Source organism: Rhamphochromis sp. 'chilingali' (genome assembly GCF_963969265.1).
Source record: "Rhamphochromis sp. 'chilingali' genome assembly, chromosome: 20".
NCBI lineage: Eukaryota > Metazoa > Chordata > Actinopteri > Cichliformes > Cichlidae > Rhamphochromis > Rhamphochromis sp. 'chilingali'.
The window spans coordinates 4,286,633-4,308,002 of record NC_137947.1 but is presented as its reverse complement, the minus strand read 5'-3'; the positions used below and the strand labels follow the sequence as shown (position 1 = coordinate 4,308,002).

At 40.5% G+C, this 21,370-nt stretch overlaps 1 protein-coding gene across 2 annotated transcripts in view; it reads left to right on the top strand.

Annotated features, from left to right (window-relative positions):
• The window catches only part of rims1a (regulating synaptic membrane exocytosis 1a), a 123,940-nt gene that overhangs the window by 1,978 nt on the left and 100,592 nt on the right, over positions 1-21,370 (top strand). For both annotated transcript variants that reach the window (XM_080869341.1, XM_080869340.1), the window contains exon 2: positions 2,575-2,649. In XM_080869341.1, the coding sequence (XP_080725467.1) occupies positions 2,575-2,649 (75 nt within the window). The remainder of the gene's footprint in view (positions 1-2,574; positions 2,650-21,370) is intronic.

Below are 21,370 nucleotides of genomic sequence, written 5' to 3'. Positions count from 1 at the left end.
TGTATGTTCGTACGAATGGGTCTGCACTGAAAAGCTGCACTGGTTGGTTGACTAATACATGTGTGCTAAGTGTACCAGGAGTAGGGAAGTGTGGGCTGTAATGAACAGAGGCAGAGAATACGCTCCACTTACGAGCTGTTTAAGATATACTCACATCAGTTTACTTTCTATTAATGCGCATATGTTCACAGTGCATGCGTGCAAACCTCACTTTAAAGCCACAGCAATAATGGGCATGATTTGTATTCTGCTTTCAATGATCTGAGGTAGAAAAATGGAAATCGAAAGCAATAATAATTTCAATAATCGATGAGTGGTGTCTCTGGCCACACTCTGGTTTAAATTCAATATAAAGGCATGTCATAATAGTACAAATGTGTGCATTTTATCCAGTGTTAAGCAGAAACTCCATGGCCATTACCCATTAAAACGGGGTTGCTGCTGGTGACCTGTCTAGGTGTAGAGTTATTGTTGGCTTCAAAGCCACATGCTGAATTGTACAAAGTCTCATACTTCCATTTTGGTATTACAGTTTTTCTTCTAGAAGCTTTTTCATTTCACTGTTCCATCCATCCATTTTCTCAAACATTGTCCAATTCAGAGTTGCCAGTTCTAGCTGTGATTGGGCAAGACCTGGGGTACACTCCTGACAAGTCACCAGACTATGGGAGGACTTTGGCTGCTCCAAACAGAAAAAAACATCAACTTAACTCAAATCCTAGAACCATTGCCTGATGGGTGTACAATGTTGAAGTACTGTATGATAAAGGTTCCTCAAATTGATAACTTATTTTTCTATTTTTATAGAGGGTTCCATGTGTTACTTGTCTCACCTTGAAGACAAAACACAGAGGAAATACCAGAAGCTCAAATAGATAAAGAATCTTTTGTACTATACATATGTGATATGTGCTCAAATTTGACTGCTGACCTGGTTAGAGTTAGTTAGACAAGCACCTCTTATGGAATTTCTGCTTGTCTGGCATATGTACGCCTTTAACAGAGGAACCGTGCATATATGAGAGTTTATTTGAACTGTAACACCTTCTAGAAACACATCTTCTAGCTTCTGAAGATGTGCTTGTTTAGCCTGTGCCTAAGATACAGCTTAGTAGTTCTAACCGTCATGTAGGCTATGAGGATGCTGAACTTTGCCTTTTGTATGATTGACAAATAAGTTGTAGTTTCATATAATATTGAATCTATTACTGTACCAAATATTAGGCTGTGATTTTACGCTAACACAGTGGAATCTTTAACATGAAATATTCAGCCTTGATGCTTGCTATGATGAATTACACAACCCAAGGATGTTTCGCTATGAGTTTTGTACCACGTACAAAGTAAAACAGTACTTTTTTTTACCCCCTTTTTTGAAAGAATTGTCATATTATACATCGGGGTAACCCAAGGTTCTCGAAGCTACCTTTACTGTCAGTGTATAAGCACTTAAACTGTCAGTAGAAGAGATATCTCGATTCCTGATGTGCCAAAAATGTCTCATAATGAACGAGCAGGGTACCCACGGTATTGACAATAAAAAGAAACGTCTTCTGTTTTAGACAGCGTGGGTGTTGGCGGGGAATTCTCTCTTGAGTTCCCTCTGTGATCAGACTGATCAGTGCCTGCTGTTCATGTTTATGGATGAGATGGTTTTGAATCACACTGTGGATGTGTCAGTGGACATACTGAAAGCATGTCAGTGTTGTCTAAGGCCCGTCATCGATGCCTAGCGGTATCCCGATTGTTCCCAAGATAAAAAGTGTTGATTCGAACCTGTTTCAAGCAGATTTCTGCTAAAACTGAACAAGTAAAATTGAAAAAATAAAATTGAATAAGGGACAGCACGGTGGCACGGTGGTTAGCACTGTTGCCGCACAGCAAGAAGGTCCTGAGTTCAGTTCCGCCATCAGGCCGGGGTCTTTCTGTGTGGAGTTTGCATGTTCTCCCCATGTTTGCGTGGGTTCCCTCCAGGTACTCCAGCTTCCTCCCACAGTCCAAAGACATGCAGTTTGTGGGGATAGGTTAATTGGTTAATCCAAATTGCCCATAGGTGTGAGTGTGAACGCGAATGGTTTTCTGCGACAGACTGGCAATCTGTCCAGGGTATACCCCGCCTCTCGTCCTATGACAGCTGGGATAGGCTCCAGAAAAGGATAAGTGGAAGCGGATGGATGAAAATTGAATAAGGACTGAGAAAACAATGCCAGGACACAAAGTTTTATGTAGATATTTATGTAGATAACAAGATAATTATTGACATTACAAGCTAGCATGTAATGTACCAAAATGAACCAATATGTAACTGAATTCTGGACTAATTGTTATGCTTAGATGTTTCAGCTTATAGGAGAGAAACATTAAGACAGGTCTGCCATGCTTTGTCAGACAGTAGGATTCAGGGCAGATGCCTTGTAGAAGTTATAAAGGGATAGACGTGAACTTAACCCTAGCCTTTACCCCAAGGCTGTCACTGGTGACTTGTTCAATGTTAGAAGGACGAAGCACATAAATCAAACAAAATCATAGCAAAACGCTGGACTAACTGCACTTTTCTAACTTTGTGTTTTTCAGAGAAGAAAAGCCTATCCAAGCCAGAACAGTGAACCTGGTTGGACAGAAGAAACCCCCGCAGCAAAACGACGTCCGGTGAGTGCCAACAGCTACTCTTTAACCACCAGGTCAATACCACCCCATCGATGCGGAACTGGCCCTAAGTTGCTAAAAATGCGAGCTAATATTTGCTTTTGCGTCACTTTAGCATCAAGTCGCCTTTCTGGCCTCAATCTCCAATCGAGACGGTGTTTCTCATGTTTGTTGTGAAATTCAGTTTTACACCTCAGATGAATCAGCGGTATTAAAGATAAACACGCACGATGGTGATTATTTTTTGCAAGTGTGACTCAAGCCATTATTATGCAATTTGCATAATACCTTAAGTGGAACAGAAATACACGGCACGTCATTTAGACGTTTAGATTTATTTTCTATGTTTATTAAACTTTTATTTTAGCATTCTGTGTCTCTAAGACACACACAAACAGACCAATTGCTGTCTGTCATCTGTCAGACGGCAACCTACAGAGCTTCCGCTGTAAAGAAGGACATGGTTGGTCTGATGAGTCCAGTCCAGAGCCTGAGTCATTAGAGACTAGCTGATGTTATCTTCCTCCTCCGTAGAGTGGCTGGTTAAAGGCTGGATTCAGATGCTCTGTGTGTCTCACAATTTGCTCGTCTCTTCTGCCAAAACTGCTCGTCTGGAGGAATGACTTCTATCATGCGGTTGTGTGACTTTCGCGTCATCTTCCTCTCACATGTTCGAACAGATTTATGCAACATGAGGCATCATTTTCCTTTAGAAAAAACCCACCTAAGATCCTTAAATCCAAGTTTCAAAAGCAAATGGGATTTATGTTTCGTTTTCTTGCCTTCTAAAATCAGATGCAATGTAACAATTTTTTTGATTTTGATGCAGATTTCTGAATTTATACAATCTTTGGCATTTCAAACTTAATGATGGCAGAAAAAAACTTCCGGTTTCATTAGAAAAACCTGAAGATTGTCAGGGAGAGTATAGTGATTTGATTTCGTCCATATCTTAAATGCTTAGTAATCCTCTTGTTGTTTTAGCTGATATAATCTCTGCTGTCTAGTAACCTATAAGTGTTCAGTCTTTTTTATGGACTTGTCAGCTAGCTGTGATCCCTGTACTCTTCTGTTGAGCTGTGACGTTGAGGTCACAAAGCGCTGGGGGTTATGGGAAATGATGCCTCCTAAAGACTGCTAAAAAGCTGAATTAGCAGCAATGTCTCACCTGAAAGGCTTTATCGTTTCCTTTAGAATGAATGGAAATGTCAGTGGAGTATCTAAACTAGGTTTTGTTCTAGTCATATTTACTCACTAGCTTTGTTGGTGGAAGCTGGTGCTGTACACAAACTTTTAGGATGGATGCATGCTTCTGAAGACACATAAAACAGTTTTAGGTAGAGATGAAGAATGAAAAGAAGAAACTGTTATGCTCACCTACTATGTAACATAGAGAAGGTAAGCACTGTCCCTTAGCTAGCATAATGCAGCTTTCTACCTGGAAAACATTCTCCCTATATACAGTCAAGCTAACTGGCTGTTAGCTGTTTGGTGGCTGCTTGCTAAGTGAAAATGAGGTCTCTTCCAGTTAGTTATTTTTTTCTTTTAACTCTGTTTTATATTTCATTCACTGTAAAAGAGGATACAGCAATCTAATAATACCTTCTTCTATAATAATCAGTCTCTCTTCTCTGTCAAAGGTTAGCATGATCATATATTGCACTAAAGCTAAACTTCAAACCAAAGATCTTTATCACACTTGCACTTTAATTTAGTATTCATAATTATTATAGTAATATATTATTAGTATTCAATCACTTGTAACTACGAATCACTATATTTTTGTTAGCTTAGATTTATAGTTTGGCTCATACTAGATTTATTGGGCTGATGTCTAGACCCATTTTTTGGGAATTAAGATTTCTGATTAAGATACATATCTATAGAGATCAGCCTGTATTCTTTACATAATACACCATATGGACAACAGCTTGGGAAACCTACACATTAGTCCTGCAGGAGCCATGGAAACCCATGCCACGAGGCTTCTGGTGCACGGTTTTTATGCTAACCTTAACACAGGAGGTTTGTACCTGTGCAGGTATAGGAGCTGATCGCTGGTTTCCTTTATGCACTGTGGGCCTTAGCACTCAGTGACCCCGCTCTGTGATGTTACGTGAGTTCATGGCTGAGTGGTTGTGGTTCTAAAATGTTTTCACTTTGTAAAAATACCACTTACATCAAGGAAACATCATGGGATCATGGACTCTCTATTATGGGGAAAGAAATTTCACAAACTGACTTGTTGCAGGAATGGTATTCTATTACAGTACCATGCTCGAATTCAGTTTTTTAGATGTTGTCCAATACTTTTGTCTATCTTTTACGTATGCAGTTTCAGCATAGTGTACATATAAAAGAAAAAAACACTTGAACTAGACTGAAAGAATCCAGTGTCATGTTACTGTGTGGGACATTTTGCTGACATGGTTTGGGTCCATTTGTCCCCTTAGAGGAGGGATGTCAAACTCATTTTACATTGTGGGCCACGTACAGCCCACTTTGATCTCTAGTGGGCTGGATCAGTGAAACTCCCCCTTTCGATAAGTGTAAAGAAGTATAACTACACACTTAATCATAATGTATACTTTATTGATCCCCGTTGGGAAATTCCTCTCTGCATTTAGCCCGAGGAGCAGTGTGTACGGATGGTACCTTGCTTAGCTGTAATCAAACCCCCGACCTTTCGATCATGGGGCCACCACTATACCACTATACCTACTGAGCTATCCCTGACCCGATACCTGAGACATCTTAATATTATTATACAGAAAAAGTTCTAGTAGTGCATTGGCCAGAATAACCTATTATTATTATTAAATAGAAACATTTTGTTAATTCACTAAAAATTCATTTTTTCTATGTGGCCCCATTGTAAAAAACTGAAATTTCTATAGTAGATAGTGAAAAACAGGAACTTTCCTGTCATTTCAGTGTTAAGCTATTACTTATTTACTTTTGTGTCATACAAATGGTCATGGGGAAGGTCTTTATTAGTAGCCAAAGCTGTTCCACCTTTAAAAATACAGTTAAAAGTCCAAAACGTATGCCCTCTTTCAAAATCTAATCTAGTGGGCCAGATTTGGGGTCTTTGCCGGGCTGATTTTGGCCCCCGGGCCCTATGTTTGATACCCCAGCTTTAGGGGAAAAAGCCACTGCAAATCAAAATAAAGTTTTTTGGGGTGATCACCGTTATCCTATGACAATAAGACATTTTTATCCCAATGGAGTGGTCTCCTAGAATAACACTACACCCATTTTTTAGGTATATGGGTCACTGAATGGTTTGATTAGTGTCAAAATCATCAGATCTCAATCCAGTGTATAATGATTGGAGATTTTAGATAGACATGTCAAAAGATATGTAAGCTGTCTTCCTGTTCTATAGATATATAACCAGAATACAATTTGAGCCCATTAAGACAGTTGAGTCGAGTCTCCTTGAGTCACACTCATTGGCCAAGGCTCATTCAGACTCGATTCAATATACTGTAAGTTTACTCACCATCTCAGGATGGTGGTGGATTAGATGAGACCTCTTACTCATAGCATTCCCACAGTATTTTGATTTATTTAATAAAATATCAATATTTGGTGTCCCTGTATTGCTGCAGAAATTATTGTGAGATATACAGTACCGATTGTTTCTTCCACCCCTTGTGTCAGGTTTTAATTAACGGACTCAGGCGCAGACCGGGACTCTTTACAGGGTTTACAAATTTATTTACACAACGACACCAGGTGATGCTATTTACAACGTGCTGGAGGGAGGGGAGGGGGGTCCAGGGTTCCGGGGTATGTGAGGGGAAAGACGGGAAGCTGACGCCCTCCAAAGGCTCTCTGTCTCTTCACTCCCCACACTGGGTAAACACAATCCACTCACTCGTCCACGGGATGACAGGCAGGCAGGGAAAGGTCCGGGAAAGATCTGTACACAGAAATTTCAGTTAGAGGCGAACAGACGGAACGATCTCACAGATTCAGATTCACAAACTACTGAGCAACTGACGCTGATAGCTCAACGATCCAGCGACGAGTGACACAGTGCTGCTGTCTTAAATCGGCCTTGTGATCATCCCGATAGGCAGCAGGTGCGTGGGCCAGGGGCGGGAGCCCATAATGAGCACCGCCCCGGCAGGTGAGAGAGAGAGAGAGAGAGAGAGAGAGAGAGAGAAAACACATGTTGCCTAATACAGGATCAGCTGGTGAGGCACAGGGACCATGACACCTTGTCAGTACTTTTCAATAGAAATGATATATCGTCAGGCTGAGCTTTCATCTATAGGGTGAAGGTCCTTTTGTTCAGTATATCATTAAATGTTTTCATGGCATACCTACAAACAGTGCTTATCAGTAAAGTTACTTCTTCCTGCCGTCTTTATTCCAACTTTGGAATAAAGTACTGCAAATTATTTTGTCGTAGTATTTTGTTGGTTTCTTAAGGAAGTGAAAGTCAAAACTCAACATTAACCAGTAGAATAATGTTCAGCTTTTCAATAGGCATCCTTTAGTTAAAACAGTACAAAGTTATGAAAAACTGAACACAATCTATTATTAAAAAAGTCAATTATGAGTTTGATCCAGGATTGTATGAAGGAACGTCTGTTTTCTGAGCTTGTGCAGTCGTTTGTTGGCGAATATGATAATAAGGCAATCCAAGTACGCCAGAACCTTGAACCTTGATCATAATACTCGTATCAATCAATTATCTAGGAAACTCCAATGGTTCTGTATTGACTAACGTTGCAAAAATGAAACTTTCATGTGTAGATTTATTGTGTGAAATATACTTTGGGCTTTAGCGTTGCCAGCAAAGCCTATTTACTTCTACATACTTGTAAATTGAACACTCCAGTTCATTAGCAAGCTTTCCAGCAAACATCCTACTGAGAGTGCAGGTGGTTAGAGGTTAGCTTTCTCCGAAATAACCCTTCCCATCTCATCTCCAATTAGTGGGAATTGGATGCTTGATGGGTTGGTCAGAAACAATTCTTTATAATGGAACTGCTCAGTGATCATCTTTCCACCGCTGCGTGTGTGTCTGTGTGTGTGTGTTTTAAAGTCTGCTTATTTGATCAATAGTCGTTAATACAGACCTGAATTGCCAGTGCTGCTTTAAAAACACTCTTTGATGTCATACAAGGACCCCCGTCTTCGTTGGCTTATTTGTGGACTGAAAACCGGGTTTCCATGCATTCCTGTTTGCAGTGACGTCTGCAGCCAGAAATTGTTTGTTTTTTTGCCACACAATGATCAAAGGATAAAGCTTGTTTATGTGCTATTTGCACTGTATGTGTGTTGGAGTGTGTGTGAGTGTGTCGCTGGATCAGAAAGTGAGGTGGGATTACAGAGTAAGTCAGCTGGAGCACATCTGCTTTTCTGAGGAATCCCACAATATGACCCTCATTTTTAACATTATACAATCTGCGCTTATCTGGTTAGTGTTCCCAACGCAATTCCTGTGAACACCAGACGTTACAGTCACTTTTCCTTCAGCCTTTCATGGGGCACTGAACTGGGATAGAGACAATATCATGTCTGTAAAGCAACCACTGGAATAACTGCTGAGCTACTATAAGCATACATGTAATTTCTGAGATTTGGTTAAATTTAAATAAAAATGCATTGGGCAGACACCACCTAGCAGCGTCTGGGCTACAAAAATGAACAAAATGTGAAAATGTCAAAAACTTCACTTCCTAGATTGGCCACTTGAGGCACCTTAGAGTTAAAATACCAACAAAAACAACAATTACGTTACACCCTGGTATGAGTAAATGATACTTTCATCTTTCATAACAACTTTAGGTTGTTGGATTATTTTTTAACCCGTCCACCTGGATAGTGGTAAGACTTAAACTCAGAGCTGTGCTTTCATTTACAGGTGTGGTGATGGAGCTGTGGCCAATCACTGTATGTCTCAGCTTTTAATCTTTACTGTGATCGATAATCTCTCCTTAGCTGTAACTGGCTTGTGATAGGATAAAGTTTTTAATTCCTATCCAAACACTAGGCTGCACTTGGGTTGAATTTATAGTAGTAGTATAGCTTAACATTACTTAAAAATTATCTTTTCCAAAACAGATCAATAGTTTTGCATTTTCCTCTTTGCTAACATAGTGTCAGTAATATTTAGCTGTAGCTAAATAGCTACAGCAAGAGAAATTAAAAGAGTGCGTCTAGCACAGTCAGTCTAAAGACCCTAGATAACATGGTACCTGGTTTGAGATGAGATGAGATGGGATAGCCTTTATTTGTCAGTTGCAGGTCTTTTGCCCACAACCGAGATGACAGACCTTACCGACCGTACATACAATACACAAACATCACATTGGGGAGACAGGTCAGGCTAGGTAGCGAGGACAAAAAACATTGAAATGTGTAACACAGAAGGATAATACAGGAATGCACAGATATCAACACACCATAGCACAATAAACACAGACAGCAACATGGGAAAGTGTTCCAGTGTGTACATCTGATCTGGGACCGCTGCAATCTTTTGACTGCACCTCCAACTGACCCGATGTCCACATCAGAGGGGAGGTAAGCGTTGGAGGTGGCGTTGGATCCGGGGTAGGGAGGGTGATGCGTCAGTGAGTGCTTATCAGTATCAGTATATGTTAGAGCTGGGCGATAGAACGATAACGATATGTATCGCGATATAACTTTTACTCGATAGAGAAATTAAACTATCGCGATAGACTTCGCCGCTCTTGTCCTCTTAAAAAAAAAAAAAAAAAGGTCAGCCAATCCAAATTAAGTAGCGCAGAGCCGAACCAATCACAGCCGCAGCATCACGTCGCGTGACTTGTTACGTACAGCACAAGTGCCAAGCCGCACGTGTGTTTGTTTGGGAAGCAGCCAGCCACCGTACCGCCCGGGTAATGGAGGAAATGAGTGTGCCGACTAGAAAAATCAACCGAGCGTGACCAAAGAGAAAACAGATGATGGTTCCAATGCCGGAGAGATTGTCGAACGGAAGAGCCATAGAAGTTCCGTAGTGTGAAGGTATTTCGGCTATTTCAAGTCTGACAAAAAACAGAGTAGCGTGCACTGTAAATTGTGCCGAAAGCAAGTCTGGAAATACAATAAACTGGTGCATGCGTCACACTGTGCGCCACGTTATTGTTTCGGTGAAATGAATTTCTACAATACTGTTAATTCTACTCTCTGCAGTGTTTAAATGCTTACATATACACAGTTACTGTCCCTCCACACATACGACTCGGTTCTGCTTCTATGCCCCAGCTTTGTTTACTTTTTCCCACCGAGGCTTCTAGACTTCTGATTGGCCAACATTTCTGCACGGTTAGGAATCTAGCGCCACCTGCTGCTTTGGCATGTTCATAGCAGCGTTTTCCTTCATTTCTGCCTTTATGTGTGGACGGATTATTTTTTAAAACGAAAACGGAAAATCTCCGTTTTCAAAAATACCCGTGTACGTGTGGACGTAGCCTCAGTCTCTGACTGGAAGCGCTAATTCGTCATTCGGCTTTTGTCAGACTAAAGTAACTGTTAAAACTGTTTGAAAAGCTAAGCTATACAACAAGGACAGATTGAGAATTTCCTTTTAGTTCTCAGTTTATTTGATATTGACAAAAGTTAGTCAATTTTGTCTGTTCTTCTGTAAAACAAACTAAGATTTATTTTTAGAATTAATATTTTGTTTCTAAGTGGAATTGACAATTTAGTCTGTTTCGTTTGTTCTATTTTGAAACTTAAACGCTGTAGCGGCTGCCTTTTGTGTAGTTTGCAATATTTGCCTTTATTTATCTGAAAAAGTCTCATGTTCCTTAAGTACATCTACCCTGTTGAACTTATTATGGGAAATAAATATTTAAATAAAAACAAGCTGGTGATTATTTCACATTTTACTTGTGAGCAACGGCACATTTAAATCTTACAAATATAGTTATTTGGCTTATATCGTGATAGATATCGTTATCGCCTGAAATGAAAAAAACATATCGTGATATGAAAAAATCTCATATCGCCCAGCTCTAGTATATGTATGTGTGTACGTGTCCATAGTTCAGCTGAGACAGTGTCCTTCGCCCCGCCAGGCTAAGTAAACAGTCTTCCAGCCAACCCAGGTGGCCTTGCATGGAATGGGAAGGAACAGACTCAACACAGTCGTTATCAGGGAGTTTTTGTTCGGCTCCGGCCTTGAGCCCACAGCTGGCGCCGAAGGGGGAGCTGGATTATGATGGTAATTTTTCTTTTGCGACAACTCATGAGAATTTCAAAGCTGTTCTTTAACACTCCGACACTGGTCAATCAAAAGTTTGTAACCTTTGAAGTCTTTTTAGCTTATTGTACCTTATCATAGTGGCTAATAAGCTGGTCACCTACTGACCAAGTTGAGCTAGCATTGTTAGCCAGAAAGATAAAATCTTATGAACAGCATCTATTGCCAATTAGCAGCATATAAGGTGTCTCAGCTGTGGAATCTTGTTGGCTGTTAGGTAAATATGTGTCTGGTGAAGTTGGCAGAAAATGATTGTTTAATTAATTAACATTATGGTATGGTGCTCCATTCTTTTGATCAACTCGATATGAGCTGATCAACTAGTTATTAAGTACACCTCAGTGTAGTGTTTACTCACTGAGAATGGTAATTCTTAAGAATTTAGAGATTGTGATTCTCTTATCGATTCTCATTGGCTCATTTGCATTGCAAAGTGTGTGCATGTTGGAGGAATTCCCCCTTTTTGTTGTGATCAGAGTGGAGTGGATGTATTACACATATTACACAGAACACTTTCCTTAAAAGTAATTTAGTTTGTTACTCCCAGGAGACAGTAATTCATTACACTACTCAATACATTACTTTTGCATTTCTTTATAAAATGACCTGAAACACATTGTTTTATAATTAGCATTTAACAATTTAAGCCAACAGGCTAGAGGCCTACACTAACACAAATCCCTATCCTAATGAGGACATATGATCTTTCTGTTAGCATTTAGTTTTGAATACAAAGCAAAGATGGAAACCAGCACAAAGAGACTTTAAAGCCATCGCCACGGTGATTTACTATAGAAAAATGAGCAGGTAGAAATGGAGGCTACAGTCTGACTGCTCATCCATTTGTTACCTGTTGAAGTTCAGGGTCTGACTGCTGGGCTGGGGTCAGCATTCACTCAGCTTTAACATCACTCTGGGTTCCTGGCTAGTTTAGCCTTAGCATGCTGTCTGTGCAGGTGCCGAACTATAATCAGCTGATTGTAGCTCAAGTACAAGTGAAACCGATAAGCGGAATCGTTAGGCAAACAGACTACTGGGAAGTGTTTCTATACAAGAACTGCTTCTGGATTGACATCCCTATAACTCACAGAAATATTGTAAAAACCGTAGGGAGCAAACCTGGCTCGTGATTGTCAGTTTATGCCAAACGTTTGTCAGGTTGATTAGCTCAGTAGTCACAGCAATAGACTTCTGGTGAGCTGCTGGTTGAGCTGCTGGTAATCTGGAAGCTTTGTGAGAAAAAACATTTTATTCTAGACTTGAATACTGTCCACTTTTTCAGTTAATCTCATGGCTTCGTTTTCAATCTATAAAAAAAAAAACCCTTAAAAAATAAAACCAGGAGTTGTAGCGTTTTCTCTGTCTGTATGGGAACAAGTAACCCTTCATCTGTAGTTAATCACCATATGCAGGGCTTTCATCCAGTTATCTTACTATTGTCACAATGTACGTCAGTAAAGAACTTGTGTTATTTTCAATGAGTATGTTTTGTTTTATTAATATTTTATCATATTTTGCGCAGTGACCTGTGTTTATTAGAATACTAATTTGCCAAAATTAATTATCTTAATAATTACTCAGGCTTTTATGAAATTGAATTTCAACCTTTTTTTGTGTAAAGTTATTGAAATAATTACATGACATTTGGAAGTATAGCCTTCATAATATTGATTGATTATTGTCTCTGTTTAGGGTTGACACTTTTTTGGACTGTTCCCATAGTCCAAAAATCTTCATCGCTCCCCCAGAGCTAATGTCGAGGCAGCATGGATGTACTGCGGTGTAAGGATGTTTACACCTCACATCAACAAATGCAGTTGGCCAGGTGTCCCCTGATGGCAGGGTACCATGGCAATGGCCCAGCAGCCCCATAGTAACCTCGGTGAGCCCTGGGATTGGCGAGGAGTCACTTCCTTACTCCCTACAGGGATTGGCAGTTATCCTGGTCTTCCCGCAAGTCTCTGCTTCAGCGGGGATCTGGAAGGGACCTGACACACGCTCACATTTCTGTACGTGTGAGAGGTTTCCATGCGTACTGAATAAGACTCACAGTGAGCATCAGATACGTGAATGGTTTTGACTGGAGGTTGCTATACAGACATCAGCAGAAAGGATTGAAATGATATGATATGATTAGCGTGACTCAAACAAAGATGTTCAAGCGTGTAGCTTAGTGTTGCACTAAAGAACGTTTTTTGTCATGAACACAAATATGAACCCTTTTTCTAAAACATCACGCATGGACCATGCACATGTGCTTTTTGGAGGGTCCATTCGTGGTTTTCAAGGGGACTAAACTTCATTGTTTTTCTCAGTGACAATCCGTTGATTGTCACTGAGAAACAGTCAACTTATTTGCCCTTAAACCAGTCGCCACCTTTAAGACGTAAAAAAGCAGCAGAGAAATTTAGTGAAGAAACAGCTAGAAAAATCACAATGCAAAGGGAAGAGAAGCTTCTGGAGGCAGCAAAATAACTTGCGTTGTGCAAGGGTGCTGGGTCAAAATTTCTCTGAATTGTTACTGGAGGAATAAGGCTTGTACAGATCAGTTCTGAATCTGTTTGAGATTTAAATATACCCTACCCTTGGACGCCACAGCGACTCATCTGCCTCCACCTCACCGTATTCTCTGTGCGCCTCTGTCACCCTCTGTATATCCTCCTTCACTACATCCATGATTCTCCTCTGTAGTCTTTTCATCCTGCCCAGCAGCTCCTTATTCAACATCCTTTTCTAATATATCCACTAGTTTCTGTTTTAGTGTGTTTGGTATTTAGTTTTACTTCGTGTCCCTCCCAGCTACATAATTCACCAAACTTAAAAGTCAAAACTCAAAAGGCTAGCTCAAAGACTCAAAGACAAATTTTCTCATTCCTTCCAGTTTTCAACCAGCCGCCCAGCCCCTCCCTCAAAAAAGTTTACGAATCAAAACCATCGCCCAAAAACCAAGATATAAAAGAACCTGCATCCTGTCACTTTTGTACACCACGACAAATATTTGCACACTGTTGTCCTTTTATATTTATATGTATATGCATATTTATACCTTTATCCCTATATTTGTCTATTTATCTTAATATTTATCTATCAATATCTCTTTTTCTACACTCATTTTATATAAGTGCTTGATGTTTGTTGTATATTTGCTGCTATGACAACTTAATTTCCCTCTGGGGTTAATAAAGTTTCTCTAATTCTGATACTGAAACTGCGGTTTCAGAGAATGATTGCACCCTCAGAAGCAGGGTTTCCAACTCTAAAGACAATCCAACAACCACCTTAATTGGGAAAGACCAAAATAGATTAAAAAAATAATAATTTAGGGTTAGGGGTAGGGTCACAGATGATGGTTTAGACCTTAGAAGATCTCAGAAGATCCAATTCCTAAGTATTACTTTATTATTCTACATGCAGCGATATGTACCGGTATTCTGAACATAAAATCAAAGTAGTAACTATAAACTGAAGGGCTGCAAAGTTTGCTGGTCACTTTATCTCACCCTCTGCTCTTTCTGTCAGGTAACTGGGCAAAATCTACCTTCCTGTTTTCTGCTACGTGTTGTGTTGGCAAATTTTATAGGACTTACTAAAACTGCGTTAGAAGCCATCTTTTTTTTCTTCTTCTTTGGGCTGCTACCTTCGCCACAGCCGCCTCTTTCCAGGCCTGGACCAATCAGGTATGGAATCACTGTGATCTCCATATCATACCGTTCACTGTAATACCTGTATAATGTTGGGCAACGATAAGAAAATGAAATATCGCGATAGAATTTGGGTAAAACACACATGCGCAGTGCCTTTGTTTTCATACACACATGGTGGAAAAAGCATGGCAGCGACGAAGAATGAGGGCGAAAGCGTATTGCTGAATGAAACGGATGAACCAGAATTGGTTTGTAAAAATGTGAAAACTTCAGTGTGGAACTGGTTTAGCTTTCGTCCGTCAGATACACAACAAAGCACTATTTTTGGTAGAGCATGCTAGCGGGCCGTCGTTATTACCGTGTTTTTTGGAAAATACACTTAAAATCAATCCTTTGACTTTTCTGAAAATCGACAGAGCCCCTTATAATCCCGTGTGCCTTATGTATGAACTCTGGTTGTGTTTACTGACCTCGAAACGATTTTATGTACACGGCGCTCGAAAATCTGTCAAATGTTTTAGTACGACTTTGCTGAGCTACGACGCCGCACCGCTTGATGGATTGTCGGAGCATTACGGCTATCGTAGGCAGGAGCCTCGCGGAGTGATACGTACTGTGCTTCAGCATAATATTACCGTATTGTGTGTGTATAACTTCTTTTAAGTTTTGTGGATATTATACATGGTTATGCTGAGGATATGTCGGCCAGTTTCCACTGGAAATGCCTTTTGGTTAAACTGTCAGCAAGAAATTTGCACTGTTACATTTTTATATAACTTTAATGCACATAAAAACAGCTGCTTGTTCAAGTGAAAATACATTGATGGTTTTTTTTTTTGCACTAATAAAGTTGTGGAGTTGTAAAGTAATTTGTCTAGTGTCAATTATATCATCGGTTATATCGTTATCGCAAATTTTCAAATGTATATCGTGATAAATATTTTTGGTCACATCGCCCTGGTCTATCTCCATGTTTGGACTGCCAAACCTTTTACACAGGATGCCCTTCCTGGCACGACCCTCCAAATTTTTCAATGCTTGGGAGCAACACAACGATTACGCAGGCTCATGTATTGGCTTATGGGCAGCAGCCGCAGCATTGGACGAATATCTGAGAGCGACGATTTAAAAAAGAAAAAAACGTTTCTTGTCACGTCTTGGCTCAAAATCACACGAACAAATGTTGTACATACTGAATTCGGTGAACAGACAACTGAAGGCTGCACAAAACTGCTCTCCTTCCCCTTCACGCGGTAAAATATAAATCTGTCCAGCTGGACAAATCTCTGCCGCCGCTAACCTAAATTTTTTGTGCTTACAGTAAATTTGGTGCCTTCAAACACCAAATATCAACACATCAAACGTGATGGTTTAGTATTCTTTAAAAGAGCGGCTGGAGTCGCATCGCTCCTCAGACTGAACTCTGTACATGTGTGGGTACATGGTAATTAATGTGTCAATATGCACTACGTGTGTGAATTTGATTGTTTGTGCGGGGAGTGTTTGGGTACTTGTGTGTGTCTGAGTGCAGTGTGTATGCGTGTGTTTGTGCTGCCTGGCTGTGTATGGCATTGCCAGGCCATATGGAGCGCTGTCTGGGGAGCACACTACCCACTTAGCTCCACCGTTGGCTCTGGTGCTCTCTCCATCTGTCCTGCCTCGCTCTCCTTCGCTCTCTCCTTAAATTTATCTTTTGTTCTGTGTTTTATTTTTTTAATTTTCTCTTACAGCTTGGCTTCATTTCACTCACTCTCCTTCACTGTTCTACACTCGGTGCTTTATCTCATCTTAAAAATAATCCCCTCCCCCCAAAAAAGTCATCCCTTGGTATTTGTCTATTTATAAGTGTGTGTTTGTATGTTAGCGTGTGTGAGCCTGAGTAATTAAGTCTACATGACAGAGCCAGAGTTTCTTCTCACTCCTCTCCTCACATTTTTTCCTTTTTAGCCATTTTCTCGCTGCTTCTGTGCTTTTCGAGCAGCCCCCCGGAAGAGAACTGGGATGAGGCACAGACCTTGATTAACAACATCGAGAGAAAGCCCCTCACATTGTAATGGAGATTTATAGGGTGCTATAAATGCTTTAAAAGTAACGAAAGTAATGTTGGCAGAGAATTTCAAACATGTCCGAGTTTGTCACAAGTATGTCCATCTTTTCTGTACAGTTAATTTGCCCTTTGTCTTGTTTGATTGGAAACGAAGACTGCTCATAAAAAAGACAAAACATTGCCTGACTGTTGTTGAATGCAGTTTAAAAGCAGGGTTTCTTACTTCTACTGAGATAAACCAAGGAGTGAAAGTAGTTTGAGTGCACAGGCATTCCCTGCAGCAGAGGCCTTCGTGAGCGAGAGCTGCTTGCTTCAGACGGTGACAAACCAGTGATGAAATTTGTCGGAAGAGTCAAGATACATTTTTATTTCCAGAGATGCGTTTCACGATTGCAAGATGAGCATCATTTCAACAGAATGAGGAAGGCACATTAGAGTGGTAAAGAAAAGGAGAGGCAAGAAGTGAGAAAGAGCGAGGATGAGGAGAGAGTGGGTGGAAAAGCAGTCAGAGAAGTATATGAGGAGAAGGAGCAGGAACGGGAGGTGAGAAAAGTAGAGGAAGAAATGACGAGAAAGAGAAAATCATTTAGCGAGCTGAGAAGCAGTGCATACTGTACCCTCATCATGATGCGTACTAAATTACCACTGTCAGTTTTGGAATAATCCCCCCTCCCTCCTCCCTTTGGCGGGGTTTCCCAAAACTATAATCTGTTCTTTTTCTATAAGATTTCAAACCTTCAAACCCAGCTTAAAAAAAAAAAAGTTATGATTTCCATCAGAAACTGTAGGGGCATAGGAGAGAGAGTGATATAAGGAAAGGATGGGAGCATAGATAGATGGAGGGAGTGGGGGAGGTGAGAGTACACCCAGGCAGCTCAGCATGGTGAGTTCTCTGACGGAAGAGAGGGAGGGGAAGGGATGGAGGAGGAACAGCAGAGCTTGGCACACAGAGAGAAAACTAGAGAGCAAGAGATTCTCCGTGTCCCTGCTGCCATATGGTGAGCAGCCATGCCACAGCACAGCACATACATGCTCTAATGGAGAGGCAGGCACAGAAGAAGGTTGGTGTTATTGAAAAAAAAGGATCTTTAACTATATAAAATGTTCCTTAGGGTATTCTAATAAGGGGAAAACCATGACACTAACCAGATCGCTGGCTAGCTGGTGGATATTAACAAGTTATTTAAAAAAACAGGTTTTAAGGGAAAATATTAATATAAGACTCTGGATGTCTTCAACTGTCCAACCAGTTCTAAGGAGCCAGACCCAGTCTGGGACCAGCTTGGGTAATTTTGTTTTACTGGGTCTGTGTGTCAATGTGTACACCACCCGTGTAAATCCCTTTAAGAATAAAATTGGAAAATCTGAATTTCACTCTAAGTTTGTCTCTGAACAATATAAAGAGATTTTCTTTGGCTTCTGCTTCTTCTTCCTCTCTAACTAATGGCTTGATAGTGGCTCGTGCTATAGCATTGTCTGGGTCCCTGGTGGACTAGATCTCACTCTCTCATTTTTTGAAAATTCATTTGTGCACACTGCGTTCAAGTAGTTTATTTTCCCCCAACAAGTCTGTTCCTATCTTTTATGAGCTCCACACCACACCCATGGCATAATGGAGAGCTGACGGTAATCCCTCCTCCTGCCGAAAACTGCCTATGATTTGATCTCTTCCAAGTGTGCATGTAGATTTACTTTCAGTTCTTTGTTCTATTCACCCACAAATAAATACAAGGCTGGACCAAGGCTAAAAATGCTAATAGTAGTGTCCCATGGCCCCAAGGCCCCACACATTTACCACGGTACAGTTTTTGGTGCCTCAAAGCAGCCCCTTCAATTTGACTAATTTTAAAGCCCTGTCTTCTACAAAGGTCAAAGTTGGGATAGCCTTTATTTTGCTTATGGGGCGCTCTAATGAAAATGCTTATTGAAGACGTGGGATTCACCAGACACATCGCGATGTTATCACAATACTTTACCCATAGTACCAGTACTTTAGTCAAGATATGTGTATATGTAACTATAACATTTGCACTCAAGAACCTTCCTGTTCTACAGAATACAACCGGCTGGCATCCAGCTGAGTAGAGTCCGCTCGAGTTGTGCTGCTGTCTGCATCATACTTTTGATAGCAATTATTTACAAACCTTCAAAAATGTCTCTGAGAGCGACTGCAGTCAGTACAAGTCAAACTGCAGCTGTTCGCCTCCTATCAGGTCAAACGAGCCTGATAGGAGGCGACATGTTTATAATTATCACAGTACTGTGCTGTATCTGTTTTTTTCCTCCACTCTTATAAATATCAGTGTAGGTGGTAGCCTGCAGGCCACCACCTTTGAGTCACAGATAAGACTGTGATACAAACCCAACAAATTAATGAATAATTGAAAGCCTAGCTGGTTTTGAACTTCTTTGAGCTTGCTTTGCTGGAGGGTTGAACACTTGAATTGTTTAGTATTGTTTACTATGTGACATTCAAGCTCAATGTGAATGAAGTGGTTGGTTTATATTTAATGTGCCAAATTCCTTGTAGGACATAGTTTTGCAACTGGGGAGCCGTCTGGAAACACCTATTCACTTTTTTAAAAATCGAAAAAATCCTTTGAGTTCAATGGTCACCTCGACCTGATTAACTGCCCAAACTTCCCTCAAAAACAAGTTCTTTAAAAGTGTTTTCCCTTGTTAATGTCCACAGATTTCCATTTGTTGTGTGTCTGTCTCTTCTAATGTCTCTGACTGTGCATACTAGAAGTTCTGGAATAACTTGTTAGTTTAGATGGCTAACTTTACCTGGATCCTACACGTCTTTTTTATATGTAGATTATAATACACCGTAGTTTTGACTCATTTTGTCATTTGTTTCTTACATGCATTTCATGATTGCCTAATAACTGCAGTGTGCGTGTGACTAGTTTCACAATTTGAAGCCTGCAAAGGTGATAAAGTATTTTCTGCAAAGAATAAGGTGTTAAAGGGAGAGGAGGATTTTTTTTCTTTTGTCTACCAATAAATGCCTTTTGTGTATCCACATTACACACATACAGACACACACACAGGCACACACGGCTGCTGCAAACAGGAAACTCGTCTTTAATTTTGGCATGTACTTTACCTTCTATTCAATCTCACAAATAGCATGGAGGAGGAGGAAAGTTTTTTAATACTCATCTATTATAGGACACCAAATGAGTTTCAATCAGTCTTGTAGATGACTACAGTAAAAGTGTGTGTGTGTGTGTGTGTGTGTGTGTGTGTGTGTGTGTGTGTGTGTGTGTGTGTGTGGAATAGATTGAAGACAGCAGAGAGAGGGAAGGAAGGAAAAGAGGATGGTGACAGCGAGACAAGTTTGAGAATTGGAGAGAGTGAAACATCTCACAACAGAATGGAGTGACAAGAGTCTGAAGTCAGTTAAAAAATGCTTTTCAAAAAGTGTTAGAAAGAAAATGAGACGAGGAAAAGTTGGAGCGGTTAATTTCTAAATGGCCATGAGGTGGTTTTCTCTGACACTGACTCATTGTTATTTGATTCATGTCTCCCTGCTTTTTTGAATATCGATCCCGGAACTGGAGGAGTGACTCATACGCTGCCGTAGAGGCCTGAGTCACTACAGGAAACGAGTTGAAGCTGGCACCCATTCCCAACCTGATGCCCTCCCAAACCCATCCCTCCTCCCCAACCCCCACGCTTTGTGAACGCCCAGGACGAGTGAATGCGGTGCCAGCGTTTGGCTTAGAAGTGGTAATGACGCTCAAGGACTGTAAGACTCAGCTGTTTTATCAGCCTTATTTTTGGACACATCGACTGTCATGTCAAGGCTGGGGTCTTTAACTTTTTTGGAGTTGTTTAAGTGTAACTTTAAGCTTTGAATGAGGTGCCAGGCTCTGAGAGAGACAAAGCCAGAACCATTTTTGGAAGCATTTTTGGGGAAATTGAAAGGCAGAGAGGACACACTGTAACAACTGTGGTTAAAATTTAAGAAAATCTTCATTAAAACTGCATCGTTGCTTAGTATGTTTTAACTTAGCCTGTACAGACTGGCATATTTCTGTGTAAAAGTTCAACAAAGCTGTGCAGCATTTCTGATTTCCCATTCTAAATTCTTATTTAAAAAAACATGAAACACATTAGTAATTAAAGTTCCTAAAACGGCTGGTTGCTTTAGATTCAACTGATATAAATCAAAAAGACAGTGTTGGTGAAGAATTGGTGCATTTGTTTGCTGGTAATAAGGTTATATGGGCAACTTCATCAGGTCCCAAAAAGCCTCTCGTTCACTCTCTGGCAATTAGCCTGAAGATTAATTGTTGTTTTTGCAGTGAACTCAAGAACCCTATGTGCAATTCTAGGAATAGATGTGATACACACCTAACATTGACCACAATAAAACTTGCATAGTTATGTTTAAGTAACGTTTGTGCCACTAAAAAAGCTCTGATCCATCAAAGCGTGAACAAGGGCCCTGTAGGGGAGGCCTGTGGTGTCTGCCACTTGCCCCTGTCCACTGACACTGTTAGTGGATCCTTTAGATCAGGGGTGTCAAACTCCAGTCCTCGAGGGCTGGAGTTCAGAAACTTTTAAATGTGCCCCTGCTGTAACACACCTGAATAAAATTTAGTAGGTCATTAGCAAGAGATGAACCTGACAAGATGCTGAGGTGGCAACCCCTAACCTCACGCTTGTACGTTGTTGAAGCATATGTGGATCAAGCTTCTTTGGAAACCATAAGTTGAAGTGCTCTAGGATAAGATACCCAAGAACATTTCAAAAGCAATTAAAGGCATGGAA